Below are 14,270 nucleotides of genomic sequence, written 5' to 3' on the forward strand. Positions count from 1 at the left end.
CCAAGGTACAGCTGAGGGGTACAGCTACCTGACCATCACCCCCACTTGCTGTCACTGCAGGAGGGAGATCATGACGTGTGTGTTAGATTGGTGTCCCTGTTTGTGGGACCATGGAAGATGCAAGGCCTGCCCTGCAGAAACCTGCACGCAGCTTTATCCCAGGCAGCAAATCCTGACTCAGCCTGTTACATAAACTATTGATCTGAGAGCCCTGGGAAAGAGAGGCAGGACTGGTGCAGTCAGTCCTTAAGGACCTTTCTCCTGCCTTTCCCCAGAAGGGTTTGGATGGGGCAGCCCTGCTGGGGGCCTGGAGCTGCGCCGTCCTCTTGCTTGGGGTGGCTGGGAGCAAGATGGGGGGCCCTGGGATGCTCCTTGGGTCGGGTCATTGCAGGCTCAGCAGCTGGTTCATTGAGCACATTAATGAATGGAACCCTGGGTGTGGGAGCAGCACTTACTGGAGCTCAGCACTTGGGTGCCCACCACTCACCTGCAGGTAATCCAGGGCACGTGGCTGCTCTGCTGCGCTCCATGGGTCCAGCCTTCAGCTGAATGTCACCCTCCAGCCCCCCCTGGTCACCCCGGGGCAGTGGCCATGGCCCAGCTGGGTGTGGGGATGAGCCACGACAGAGGGAGCTCCAGCACTGTGCCTGGGACCACGCCATCACCACATCCACGAGGACCCTTCCTTGGATGATCAGTGATACATGAGCTTGGTTCTCAGCTCCAAAAACAAGAACAGTAATATTCTGCCTTTCCTGTGGGTGGTTTCCCAGGGCAGACGTGGGATTTCCTTTGCTGGAGCAATGCTGTGAGCAGGATGGTTGTGCCATCCAAGCCATGGTAGGAAACCTCTGCTTCAGCAGCCACCTTCCATAAGCATCTCAGGCACAGCTGCTCATCTCCTGCTCAGTCTCCTCGCTGCCTACCTGCACTCTGCTTTATTTGTGGGCCCCGAGGAGCTGGGCAGATCCTGGCTCTGTGTTGCACTGATTGCACTGCTGTGTTTCCTGCAGAGCATAGTCCATGTTTCTAGCAGAGCACTCTGGATGGCACTGTACTATACAGGGAAAGCAAAGAGAGAATGGGATGGCCCATAGGGAGTGGGAAGGGCTGTGGGTGTTCCCAGCACAAGCAGTGCCAGCTCTGGGGCAGGTGGGGCTGCTCAGGGCTCTGTGTGGTCGTGTGTTGAACCCCCCCAGGGATGGAGATGGATCCATCTCTCTTTGCAACCTCTGCACTCAAACAAGAAAACGTTCCTCCTTACACCCAGCAGGGGACTCCTCTTGGTCTAACTCATGGCTTCTAAGTCCTAAAGGCCAACTTCAACCCCTCCCCAACACAGTACTGGAGAAGAAAGGAAGAAAATAGAACACGCAGGTTTTTACAGTAACACTGAGTCCTTTGGCTCGGACACAAGGCATTGTGAGGTTACTGACAAGGCGAGCTGCGGAACGATGATGTTCCCAGCAATAAAAAGGGAATTTTCCCCTCCTGGCACTGAAGCCAGCTCTGTGGCCACATGGAGATAGAAGCTTCCAGAGCAGAACAAGAGGCAGGCTGGCTCCTGCCGAGCCATAGCCTTGGGCTAAGGAGGACCTAAAAGTGCATCTCCATTTCCTCCAGCGTGATCTAACAACCTGCTTAGAGGGCACACGTTTGGCAGCGGCTGTGGCTGGCTCAGCACATAATTGGCAGAACTGCTCACAACAAGCGGCTCCTGCCTCTGCAGGGCACTTCTGGGGGTCCAACCACAACCTGTGTGCCCACCCTGCGCCCTGAGGGTGGGAGGGTCGCTCTCTGTCCCAGCATGAAAGCTCTTCATTGTAAGTGACTGTAGGCGGAAGAACAACAGAACCACATTGGATGTGTTTGGCTGTCTCACACTTTCCTGTTTTGGAGAAGGTTTGGGATGAGGGCTGATCAAATGATTTTATGCAGGTTATGTGAAAATGGTCCCAGCAAATCTGCTGAGTGAGGAGGACCCAGATTTAGGATCACTGCAGAGGACATTTAGCAGGGCAGGAACACAGGAAGGAGTCAGCCTGGGTTGGTTTCACCTTCAGATGCCTCCTGGGATGCACCAGCCTGGCTCCTGCACTGCAGCTCCCTCCAGCTGCCAATGTTTGCAGTGATAAATGACAAACATATCATCAGCCGAGAGGTGAAGATGTCTCCATGCAGCCTGATGAAACCCACATCCAGTGTCCCTGAGCAGAAGCCAGTGAGAGGACACAACTGATGGCACCACTTGGGGCATAGGGACATCAGCAGCGGGCACTGCCAGCACCCAGCTGTGGAGCAGCAGAAGGAAGATCTGGGTCATGCTGAGCAATGGGGATGGCTCAACTGCCCACGTGTGTTTGGTGAATATGTGGGGAGAATTTCAACTCACAACATACATTTAGTGAATACACAGAGGACATTTCAGCTTCTCAGAGACTCAGTGTCAGCCTGGTGCTCCTGGAGATCTGCTGGAGCCCCTGGTCATGGTGCCAGGTGCTGCTCTGGGTGGCCCCGCTGGAGCACAGAGGGACCATGTGGTGCCAGAGCCCCCTGCCCGGCTCAGCCGTGAATCATAGAATCACAGCATGGCCTGTGTCACAAAGGCCCACAGTGCTCATCCAGCTCCAACCCCCTGCTGTGTGCAGGGTCACCAACCAGCAGCCCAGGCTGCCCAGAGCCACATCCAGCCTGGCCTTGAATGCCTGCAGGGATGGGGCATCCACAGCCTCCTTGGGCAACCTGTTCCAGTGCGTCACCACCTTGTGGGTGAAGTCATGCTGTGGCTGTAGAAAAGAAAGGCAACCATCTGTGTGAGCTCTGGAACAGCCCTTAGTCCCAGCCCCAGCTGCCGGCATCTCCCACTCCAGCAGATCCCACTCAGTTGGACGCTGTTGCCCTCAATAATTTTTTTCCCCTCTCCTTCTGGCTTGTATCAAATAAGGGAAGGCAGGAAGCTGGGAAGGCAAAACTGGCCTTCAGAAGGAAACCATAAAGCTCTAAATAGCGGCATGGTGAGCGGGAAGCCCCATCCCAGGGGCTGCTCCGATAAACCATCCAGGCCACTGCCACCACCGACTGTGGTGAATGCGTAGATGATCACCGTTTTCCTTCCACTCCTTCATTTTCCTCTTCTAGTTGCCCTGGAAACTTCTCCCTTGTGCTATTCATAGGAGCAAAGTACATTAGGAAAGATCCCTGCACAGAGGGCTTTGTTACCAGCACAGCTCTGCCACGGGGGGACACACCAGAGCCCCATGGTGTCAGCTGTCCCCGCGGGCAGGAGGACAATGTATGGGAACACAAACACTGCGCCCATGGCTGAGCAAGCAGGGCAAAGCAGCTTTCAGACCACGCGTTCATAGCTTGGCCTTGCCAGCCCCTTGTTCTCAATAGCTCCATCCATTCCGCTCACAGCAGGAGCACGCAGGTCTGAGCGCTGCCCAAACACCTCCAGCCACGCACAAGGACAGGAGCAGCCCGAGGCCTCACGCCTGCAGGGCACAGACCCACCCCTGCTCTACGTTCCCACCCGTGGGTAACTTTCTCTAAGCAGGACACACAGAGGCTGGGTGTGGGCAGCATCCACGGCTCCTCACAGCTCCCACGCCCCGAGCAGCAGGAAATAGCAGCGTGCAGCTGCTCGCAGAACCTCCCCCAAACACTCCCAGATACACCGAATATTTTTCATGCATGTCTGTTCATATATATATAGAGAGAGGGAGAGCATAGCAATGCTCATGCATGCAGCATAAGCCTGCTTGGAGGTCACAGCTCAGAGGGAGCCAGCACAAGCCCAACGTCCCCGTGTAAGCCAAGGAGGGAGCAATGCTGCAGGTGTGCACTGAGCTGGAGATGCCCCAGTCCTGTCCCAGCCCACCACATGGCACAGGTTGGGTTACATGGGGTGGTGGTGCCCCAGCAGGGAGGCACAATGATTCCTTCATGTACAGCCTGTGGCTTTGGCACCTGGACCGTCAGCAAAGGACACACGTCCCATTTTCCAGCCAGCCCAGGCAGTCACTGCAGGAACCCGCTGCGGATTATCTGCAGCAGGTGGTTTGTGCTTACATAAAGCTATCAGTGAGTACATTAACACGCCTTTCCCTCTGCGTGGCTGCTCCTCCCTCGCCAATTCTCGCCCAAGGCTGATCAGCAGCTCCAAACCGCTCCCAGCACGGAGATAAAACCCCTCGGCATCAGGGTGGCACGCAGCTCTGCCTCTGAAATGCCACATTTAGCACTCAGGCATACGTGGGGCAGGCAGCCATGCTGACATTGCTTTGCATGGCACCAAACATGCATCGCAGCCACAGAGCCCAGTGCCTCCTTCACAACCAGGGGCAATTATTAGCGCTGGAAAAGGCCTCTCAGATCCCAACCCACCTGCACAGACCACGTCCCTCAGTGCCACGTCTCCATGGCTCCTGAACACCCCCAGAGACAAATCCCAGCCCAGCACTCCCAGCACTGTTGCTGCTTTGTGCTGTTTCTATAGGAGATATTTCATTGCGCTCAGAGATGAATCCTGCGCCTACATACGCTCCCCTAACAGCAACTTCTGATGGCAGAAAGGAAGCACAGCAGCAAACGATCTGCAGCTCAGTGTACAAAGTGACAGCATCATAAAGCCTGTGTCCCACCGGGGCTTCCATTTGTGCAGCAGAACAACAAGGGCTGTCATTTGGAAGCAGAATGAGAAGGACATCACAAACACACTCCACGCTCTGAGTCAGCAGCTCCTTCCAGTTCAGTACCATCAAACTTGCTCCAAACACCTTCCAGTCCCACCTGCCAATCATACAGGGAAACAACAAACGGCCCTAAACAGAACCCCACTGACTGCAGTCCTTCAGTGCCCCCAAGCAGGGTGTTAAGGAGGTTAACACTGAGGCAGGTCAAGTAACAAACACCTAGTATTTATTAATAAATTAGTACACTGGAAGGCAATTTCTCAGTTCATTCCCCCTTTTCCCCACTCCCACCCCTTCCCACAAGGCAGCACGCGCCGCCCTAACGCCATTTTCCCATTGGAGCATAGTACAGGCTGGTCATTACGGGAGCATAATAATTGCAATTAGAATCAGACAGACCTCTTACGATGCAGCTTTTTTTGTTGTTTTTTTATGTGTTTTTTTTTTGACTTTTATTATTCACATTTTTTTGATTTTTTGTTTGTTTGTTTGTTTGTTTTTGTTTTTGTTTTTCTCCTCCCCCCCCCCCCTTCTTTTCTTTTTAATAAAAAGTGAAGTGTGATTTGAAGAGACTATCCAAGGCTGGGCAGGGCCTTGGGAGAACCTAACCTATGGGCCATGTCTGTATAAAAAACAAGAGACACGAGTGTAAAAGCATAGCTCAGGAAGTCTTACGGCACACAGAGAGCAGAACCACCAGTGGGGCTCCCCAGGTCCAGACCTGGTGCTGCCACGACCCGCCATCCTCTTTGAGGCCAGGCAAGATGCTCCTCGCTTGGTCGTACTGTCGCGAAGGTTGGTGGAACTGAACCTCTTCTTTCCGTTCATCCGCTTCTGCTTTAGCTTAGAGGAGCACAACGCGTTGTCCAGGTGAAAACCATACAATAAATAATCGTGCTAGTAAAATCTCAGCAATGAGCATGAGCTTTATGATAGTACATTAAAAAAGGTCAACCAGGGAGGAAGCTGAGGTGCGTTAAGGTAACCAGCAACAATTGGCTTTGTGTGTTTCACCGTTTCCCACTCACAGGCGGAAGGGAGGCAGCAGACGACAGTCATTCGGAGCAAGGGCTTTGACAGAACTGAAACGGGCTGCAGAGCACCCCCGGACTCGATGCCTACAGGTGACACTGCATTCGTGGCCTTTTAGTTCACTCACTGCATCTTAAAGTGCATCAACTGATCTAATTGGAATGGGAACAAGAGAAAGACTTCAAAGGGGGCAGAGGGTGCAAAGACTTAACTGAGCAACAGAGTTAAGGTTGAGAGGTGCAACGCTCGCAAACCGCCCCCTCCAGAAACCAGGGAAACCTCAAAGAAAATACTGGCCATGTATTCTACAGCAGACCTGCCTGTGCATTGTCGGTCATCTTAACGAGTGCCAAGCTAGTTCTAGCAGATATTCGGAGAGTGCGCGGTGACCATTGCCTACAGTAAATCAGGAAGGTGGCTATAGACAGAGTCCAGGAGTGTCTGGCTGGCTTCCTGGCTCTTGACTCCGGCGATCTCAAACAGCCTGTCCAGCTTGTCCTCTGCCTGCGGGATCTCCTCGATCACGTGGAGCTCCTCGGGGTTGAGGATGTGCAGCATGTCATCGAAGATGGGCTGCAGGTCACAAGGGTCCAAGCGCACCTGGCGCAAGACTGTGTCCTTCTTTTCTGTAGGAGAAAGGAGCAGGGGGTTAAAAAAAGCCTCCTGGAAGGCCTCCTCCTGGGTGCCTGCAAGGAAACATCACCAGAGACCTCAGCCCAACCCCACACCTGCTCAGGAGAGGGACACACCATGAAGGGAAACCAGAGAAAGCAGCAATCTGTGTTGAGGAACGGAGACAGAGAAACCAGAGCTGCAGAAATGCTGTAGAGGCACCGAAGCTGGGATCCTGCTAGAGCATACACAGCAATAATAACTGCTGAATGGGCAGTACTGGAAGTGAAGGAGATGGTGGGAGGGGAGCCAAAAAGCTAAATTCTGCTATTTTGAGTTGTTCTCATTGGGTCGGCTTCATTTCTGCACCACGGCATAAATTGGTTATGTTGCTTGAGCTCAGTGTTTCACCTTCACCAGAAGACAATGAAGATTCAAGACAGCAAATTAAATGCCAGAAACTTAAACCCCCTCATAAGGCAGAGCTGACTAACGGTGATTTACATCTCAAGATGAATGGTGCAGCAATGGGACCGAGGGTGAAAGGTGAACACAGACAATCCAAGATGGCATTTCTCTGTTTTCATCTCACGCAATAACCCACCCGCATGGACCAAAAGCCAGGAGGTCCCACAGACATCCAAGGATGATGCATTTCTGACAACACCTCCAAGAGTTAAAACCCTTTAAAGGCGTTTTCCCTTGGAAGCCCTCTCCAAGGACACTCCCGGTCTTGACTCAGCATGTGATAAACATATCCTGGAAAGCTGGTTTTCCTCAGTTATTTGCTTTAGTGACATCACCCCCTCAGTGCTCACTGGCCAGCTGTGTGTGTGCTGATGGCAGGGGCTGTGCCGTGGCCACTGTGAGTACTGCTGCAGCCCTCCTGCTGCCCTCCCCACCCCTCTGGGCTGATTTTGGTACCTTTGGTAATAAAGGAGCCTGTCCGGCTGAGCGCAGAGGAGCCGCTGGAGGTGGAGTCACACCGCAGGAGGGGCTCAGACTCGTCCACAAAGAAGCATTTCTTCTCTGAAGGAGAGGGCTCCACGGTGAGGACGGCCGCCTCGGGTGGTTTAGTGCTGGGGGCAGGCACTGGGCTGAGCGGGCTGGGGCTCACAGGCAGTGCCAGTTTGTCACCTTCCAGCTGCAAGGGGAGCAAAGGGAAAGTCAAGCGGTGAGGATGCTACGTGCTGCACTTGTGCTCCAAACCACTTGCATCCCAAAGGGATTTCACGGCAGCTTTCAGCCCACCCCCAGAAGAAGCTAAGAGAGCCCACACCTGTGAGAGCCCACCGTGTTCAGTGAGCCCCATTAGGGACCCGCCAGTCCCAGAGGTGACTTGTGGCAGACATCAGTGCTAGCATTTGGCATACAGCACACGGCACAGCACACAGGTGGGGCACAGCAGCCTGCATTCCCAGCAGGAGCAACCACAGCACTGGGGTGGCACATGCCTTCTCAGTTACTGACACTAACTTGCTTCTCTTCCTCCTGCTCAGGGAAGGGGTTACTAAAGCCCAAAGCAGAGTTCTTGGAGGCTAAGCACCCCAAGCATGTTGTCCCCTGCCCTAAAACTACTCCACAACTCTCATTCCCTAAAAACAAGGCACAGCCTGGCTCCATGCTTTCAACCAAGAATTGCTCCACCCCCCTGGTGACATCCCCAGACAATGCTCATTGACATGGTATTAATGCCAAAGCACTTCTGGTGGCCTCAGACTCTGGTTCCTCATGCATCACTGGGATTTTGGCTGTTGGGACACATTGTTCCTGATTTACATCCCCCCACCTCCCTCGCTGGGATGCTGAGCCACATTCCAAGTTAATAATTTGTTTGCCCTGTCTGGCCCTTGTACTCGTGAGCACCCCATTAACGTGTTATAGAGAAACCCATCCCACCTGACTTTGCTTAGTCAGGAAGGACAAGCAGGGCCTGGGGTTGACCACAACAGCATCTCAGCACCTTCAGCTCTCACTCACGGCCCCGAAGCAAACCAGGAGACTGCATTTGGCTCCACAACCACAAAGGCTTGGAGAGCCAGAAGTGCCACTTTGGGAAGCAGCATCACCTCAGTGGAGATGTGAAGCCTCCAACTCCACAATACTCCATATCTCACTTCATGTGCTTCAACAGCCAACACTTAGTGGCCCCTTGGCATCTCAGCATTCTCTTGAGGTGGGGATACCTCAATCTCAGTAATTCTGGTCTCCGTTCCCTGCAGACAGGAGGCTCAGCACAGTGCTCCCATGTCCCTGGCCAGCACTGTGCCCCTCTGCAGGTCACCAGGCTGCACCAGGAATGCAGACTATTTAACTTCAACCCAGACTCCACATCCTTGCTCCACTCACATCCTCTCATGTGCAACTCCCTTCCCAGATTCATCTCTCAGCCCCGTTTTCTCCTCCTGCACCTGATCACTCCTGCCCATCTGTGCTTCCACTCATGCCAGGAATTACAAAGCAAGGCACGGATGAGAGGCAGGGAGCTGCAGAGCCACCTCCACGCAGGGGAGGCAGAGCCGTGGTGGCACAGACATGGCTGTACCCACGCACTCCTTGTCTGCATCGAGGAATTCGCCACCCACACTCGTGTCCGCTGTGTGCCTGTTCACATCAAATTAACATTTCAGGCTGCTTGTGGAGGAATAAAAGGGTTGTGTTTCAATGGGGCATTCTTTTTTCCCCTCTTTTCCCCCCTGTTGAAAATACACAGGGAGGAATTGTTCTGGCTCGGCACACTGTGCAATAGGCACGTTATAAATAAATGTCAGCTTCAATTCTTAATTAAAAGAATCAGCATTCTTCCCTCCAAGCTCCCTCCCTGACGCAGCGCATCGGTGAGCTGCAGCCATTAGTGGGGAGAACACGCTGCCCTGGCTGCAATCCAAGCTGCAATATGCTCCCATTTCCCCCTAAAAACAAACAGGCTCCAGAGGTTTGTTTCTCCCCTCTGCAATTTCATTTCACACCCAGCTGGAAAGCCAAGCCCTGATCTCTGAAACAGAGCTGACCCTTCAGCACCCCCAAAACAGAGGGCATGGGGAAGCCGCCAGCCCCAGCCTGCCTTCCCAGCAGAGGGCAAAACACTTCCCAGAAGCGTGCGAGTTATTTGGAGTTTAATTAAACAGCTGCTAAAGCACGTTAGAAAAGCACCCGGGGTTATTTGTCTGTAGGCGTCCTCAGAGCCTGGAGCCTTCCAAATAGCTGAGCGCCTGTGAGCTTATTAGGCAAAGCAAACAGGATGCTCGATGTGTTAATGTTTAAACCGCAGGAGGAAAGCAAGTGGGAATGAAGGTTTTGAAAGGGCAGAGAAAGTAAGAAGTTGCTCTGAGGTGAAGCCGGTGAACAGGCGTACAAACAACCATTCAGAGCCCATGAGTCATCTGCCTGAAACCAGCCCTGCAATCCCTATTTCAAGCGAAACCACGGCGGCCGTGCCCCTGCCCTGGCTGCAAAAAGAACTAAATCCCTCTGCAGAGCTTCTGCCCTCCCACACTGCCGCGTTTCTCACCTTTCCATCATCGGTCGGGCAGTCCTGCGTTTGCCACTGAGGCTGCATCTGCACCTGCACAGACAGAGAGAGCTGTTAGTCCTGAGAGGCAAATGCCAACATAAGTGGCAGGGAGCCATGCAAGGCTCTGACACACCAGCAGCCTGATGCAACCAAGTGCAGCTCTGTCCTGCTGGGATGCTCTGCAGGTCTTTGATCTGTTGTTAAGCACTGCACTGCAGCAAGAAGCTTGCCACAGCTCAGTGTATGCCTTTATTTCACCATATCACAATACAAGACTAGCTGGGAGGAACTGCAGCCATGCTGTTCACATCCGGGAGAACTGGACATAGGAATTAAGAATCATATCATAGAATCACAGAAGGTCCTGTGTTGCAAAGGCCCACAGTGCTCATCCAGCTCCAACCCCCTGCTGTGTGCAGGGTCACCAACCAGCAGCCCAGGCTGCCCAGAGCCACATCCAGCCTGGCCTTGAATGCCTGCAGGGATGGGGCATCCACAGCCTCCTTGGGCAACATGTGCCCGTGCGTCACCACCCTCTGGGGGAAAAAGAATAAAACAAAACGTCTCAGAGGTGACACTTCCAGCAATCCCTCCCACTGCAACCAGCTGTCAGCAAAGCCACTGCGACTAAAAGAAAAGCGCCAGCTTGAGCACAGACAGACCTCAAACTGGGGCTGTGTCAGTTCAAAACAACCCTTGCAGGTCATTTATCAACCTGCTGAATCGACGTTCAGAAGAAATGCTGAGGAGGAGGGATGCGCTTGTTCTTGCTTGTTCCAGGCAACTTCTGCAGGGCTCACGATTGCCATCTCTAAGTGACAGCAGCCTCAGGAGATGAATGCACACAACCATGGGAGAACCAGGCCTCCAATGCTGCTGGAGCCGCTCCTGCCCAGCAAAGGCCCCAGAAGCTCCAGAGTTTGCTATTGGGTCAGCCTGACTCTGGGCACGGAGCCTGCAGCAGCAGCTGGGGTCAGGTCGGGTTTTTCCTGCCCAACGCAAACACAGATGAAACAGATGCTATTTTAATGAAAGAAAACTCACAAGGGGCTGCGGTGGGAGGAGAAACCTCCGCAGAGGGACGTGGTGGGGTGAGCAGGTTGGGTGGCTGCCTGTCAGCCCGGAAGGGATAAATTTAGTGCTGAGGTCACTGATGCCCAGATTCCCAGCTGAAAGGCAACACGGGCAGACAGGAGCCCTGTGTCCAGGTCTGTTATAGCTCCATATGGCGCTGAGGAAGGGATGGGAGGAGAAATGGCAGCATGCAGGAACACCGTGCTGGTGGTGCTGTGGTGCAGGGGATGCTCTCCCTGTAGCACATAGCTAAGATCTGTCCAGATTAACAGCTCTGTGCTCTTCCAGCACTGGAGATTTCCCATTAAGTGAGGCTGTCACGTCCCATCAGCTCCCCAGGGGGACAGGGTGGGATTACCAGTGACAGCAGGGGCGACTGGCTGGGTCACCAATGCTGAGGGAGTCGAGCAGTCTCATGGCAAACCCTTACACCCACACTCATAGAACATCCTGAGTAGGAAAGAACCCCAAGGGATCCCTGGGCCTGGCCCCACACAGCACCCCCAGACCCCACCCTACATCAGAGCAGTGTGGGTTCCTTGAGAACCAACCCATGGTTTAGTGCAGACCTACCAGAAACCAGAGACACCCGCCCAGCAGCCACAGCAAACCCACCCTGCCCTGCTCCTCCCCAGCGTCTGGCTGCTCCATACCGCAGCTCTGGGCCACTCATTGGCCCCAGCTCAGTGACAAAGAGGAAACAAAGCAAATCTGCAGGACCCAGAACCACCCAAAGTTAAGGCTGGAAGCAAACACTGCTGTGCAGCATCCTGACCCGAGGCTTTGCCTTGTGAAAAGGGAAGCGAAGGCACCAAGCAGCACTAGCACTGCCACTGCCTCAGCTTTCGCATCCTCTTCTCCCCCAGCAGCCCCCAGAATGGATTATAACTCCATATATCCCTGACACTGGGCTTTTCTTCTGCCGTATCTGCTGATTCACAGGATTATCTGCAAGATGAAATGAGCCACAGACCTAAATCTCACTGGAATCAGGGCTGCAGCCATCCTCCCCGCTGTTAATTTATTTCCTTTGCTGCTGAACATCTCAAGCAAGGCTGTCTGCTTCCCTCCAGCAGCTCCCCCAGAATGCTTCAGCTGAGAACAGGAAAGCTATAAACACAAAGATAAGGGCTCGGAGCAGAGCTGACAGCAGCAAACACAGCACAGCTCATGGATGCTGCTCAGGAGCTGCCTGAAATGCTCTTCACCCCCTAAAAGTCCCACCCTGTATCTGTGCCATGGGAAATGTTTCCCTTTTAACCCTCAAAACTGCAATTTGCTGGGACCTGCAGTAAAGGCTCCTCCTTTCTCTCCTCACCTTCCATTCGCTGCTTCCATTGGCATCACTAATACAGGGTGAGCCCCCACAGCCATCCCCCTGCCCCAGCAAGCTCCAAGGGGAGAGATCTGGCAAAGCCTTCCACAAGAGTTGGAAGAGAAAACATTTGTTGTGAGCCCTGCACAGGAGCTCAGCACGCCTCAAACATCTTCCCACAGCCGCCTGCTCTTCCTATTTTCCAGATCAGCGAATGCTGGAGAAACCTGCAAAGTGATTCACAGGGCTAATCCAGTTTTAACCTAAATTCATGCAGCATGGTGTAAAACCACCGTAATCTTTTGTAGCTCAAAAAGCCGTCAGGCAATCAGCAGAGCTTTTTTCCCAAAAGGAAAACCTTCCTGTCACATACCATAACGATCCACAGCTTTGTATTAATTTGCTTTTCCTGCATTATCAGCGGCTGTAAATATTTATGTCAGAGCCCCAGAGGCTCCTGTGGGCACGGAGAACTGCTGGAGAGCAGCTCTGCACACTGCACACACTGGAGCTGGAAGCTACACAGAAGGTCTGGGGCAGTGATGTAATAGAGAATGGGATGGCAGTGGGCGGCTGGGTTCAGGGTATTATTTGCAGTCCAAAAGCTGTGTTATTAGGTGCCAGCTGGGGGGTGTTGGTGTTTTCTTCTTGCCCTTGTCCTGCTATGGCTGTTCTCCACAAGGGATGGGAATTTCCCACCGTTTCTCATACCATCACACCCCTCGGTGTGTGCTGCTGGCATCAACCCGATGGTTGCCACATGCATTTATTTGCAATGCTTATGAGAGCCCTCGCTCCACAACACAACCCAACGAGCTCTTTTTATGTCTCTGCTTTTGGCAATACTGCTTCGGCACGGCTCATTGCCGGAGGGATGCAATACAGCACCGACTTCTGCCACGACTCCTTCAGATCAAACCAGTTGGGTGCAGAGAGAAACCGCCTCGACCCGGGCTGCATTTGGACAGACAAGAGCCAAACAGATTAGCGCTAATTAAAGGCTTTCAAACCAGAGCAATTAAAACCAAACCCAAACAAAACCTCAACGTCTGCTGCTGGTGTTTAGCAATAAGCTGCCCAGGTTGGGACCGCCACGATGCAGCTCAGTTGTAGGCGTGAGGCCGCAGGGCTTCGGGCTCCCTTGCACAACACATTTCCCATGGCTTTCTGCCTCCTTCCTGTGTCTCACAGCAATGGAACAGCCCCAAGGGCCTTCGACACCGAACTGCAGAACCTGACTGAAGGAAACAAGCTCCAGCAGGCAGTACCTTGCAGGATCTGAGCCCCGAGGTGCTCCAGCACCCCACACCCTGCTGCAGTGCAATCACCGGTCTGATGCCTTTGGGAACAGGCACGTGGATGGTGGATCGTTACGGACTCATACAAAGAAGTCCCAGCAGATAGACAGGGGAGGAAAACTTGCAGGTCCAGGTGAATTTATTTTAAAAAGCAGAAAAAAAAATCCACTTTCTGTATAGGCAACGCAGGCAAAGCAGAGAATGTACTTGTTTTCCTCTCAGAAAGAAGCTGAAGGTCTTCTGTCTACTGAGATTATGCAGAGCTGCAGGAGCACACACAGCATGTCCCACGTGGTTCTTCACCATTCCCACCTTCAGTAAGGTTTTCCCGTGGGAGGCTGACTGTTTTTTCAGCCCAAGTCTCCAATCATAGAACCATCAAGGTTGGAAAAGACCACCAAGATCATCTGTTACAACTGCCAACCCAATATCACTATGTCCACTAAAGCAGGCACCTTGCCGAACAGCCACAAGGTCCGATAATCCTCAATACAAGTATCCACAAGACCTGGGCTTGCTTATTCCCTGAAACATCAGCTCCCGGGGTTTTCAGATCACAGGGCACATGTCTAAGCAAGCTTCTCAGCCATCAGAAGTCTCAGCAGGTTCCTTATAAACCCAGCTGCCAAAATTGCCAACCTCATTTTTTGGCCGTTTGAAAATGAGCACCTGATAATCCTGGCTGGAGCAGAGCAATGTTCAGGAGCACTGAGCACTGCACAATCTAGGTC

The 14,270-nt window shown here is 53.1% G+C and overlaps 1 protein-coding gene across 3 annotated transcripts in view; it reads right to left on the reverse strand.

Annotated features, from left to right (window-relative positions):
• Positions 1-5,211: 5,211 nt before the first annotated feature.
• TNFRSF21 (TNF receptor superfamily member 21) overlaps positions 5,212-14,270 on the reverse strand; it is a 30,521-nt gene continuing 21,462 nt past the window's right edge. For all 3 annotated transcript variants that reach the window (XM_015859936.2, XM_032443567.1, XM_032443566.1), the window contains exons 5-7: positions 9,850-9,903; positions 7,263-7,482; positions 5,212-6,352 (exon numbers count right to left, since the gene is read on the reverse strand). In XM_015859936.2, the coding sequence (XP_015715422.1) occupies positions 6,123-6,352; positions 7,263-7,482; positions 9,850-9,903 (504 nt within the window). In that variant the 3' untranslated portion in view covers positions 5,212-6,122. The remainder of the gene's footprint in view (positions 6,353-7,262; positions 7,483-9,849; positions 9,904-14,270) is intronic.

The sequence above is a fragment of the Coturnix japonica genome, chromosome 3 (genome assembly GCF_001577835.2).
Source record: "Coturnix japonica isolate 7356 chromosome 3, Coturnix japonica 2.1, whole genome shotgun sequence".
Lineage (NCBI taxonomy): Eukaryota > Metazoa > Chordata > Aves > Galliformes > Phasianidae > Coturnix > Coturnix japonica.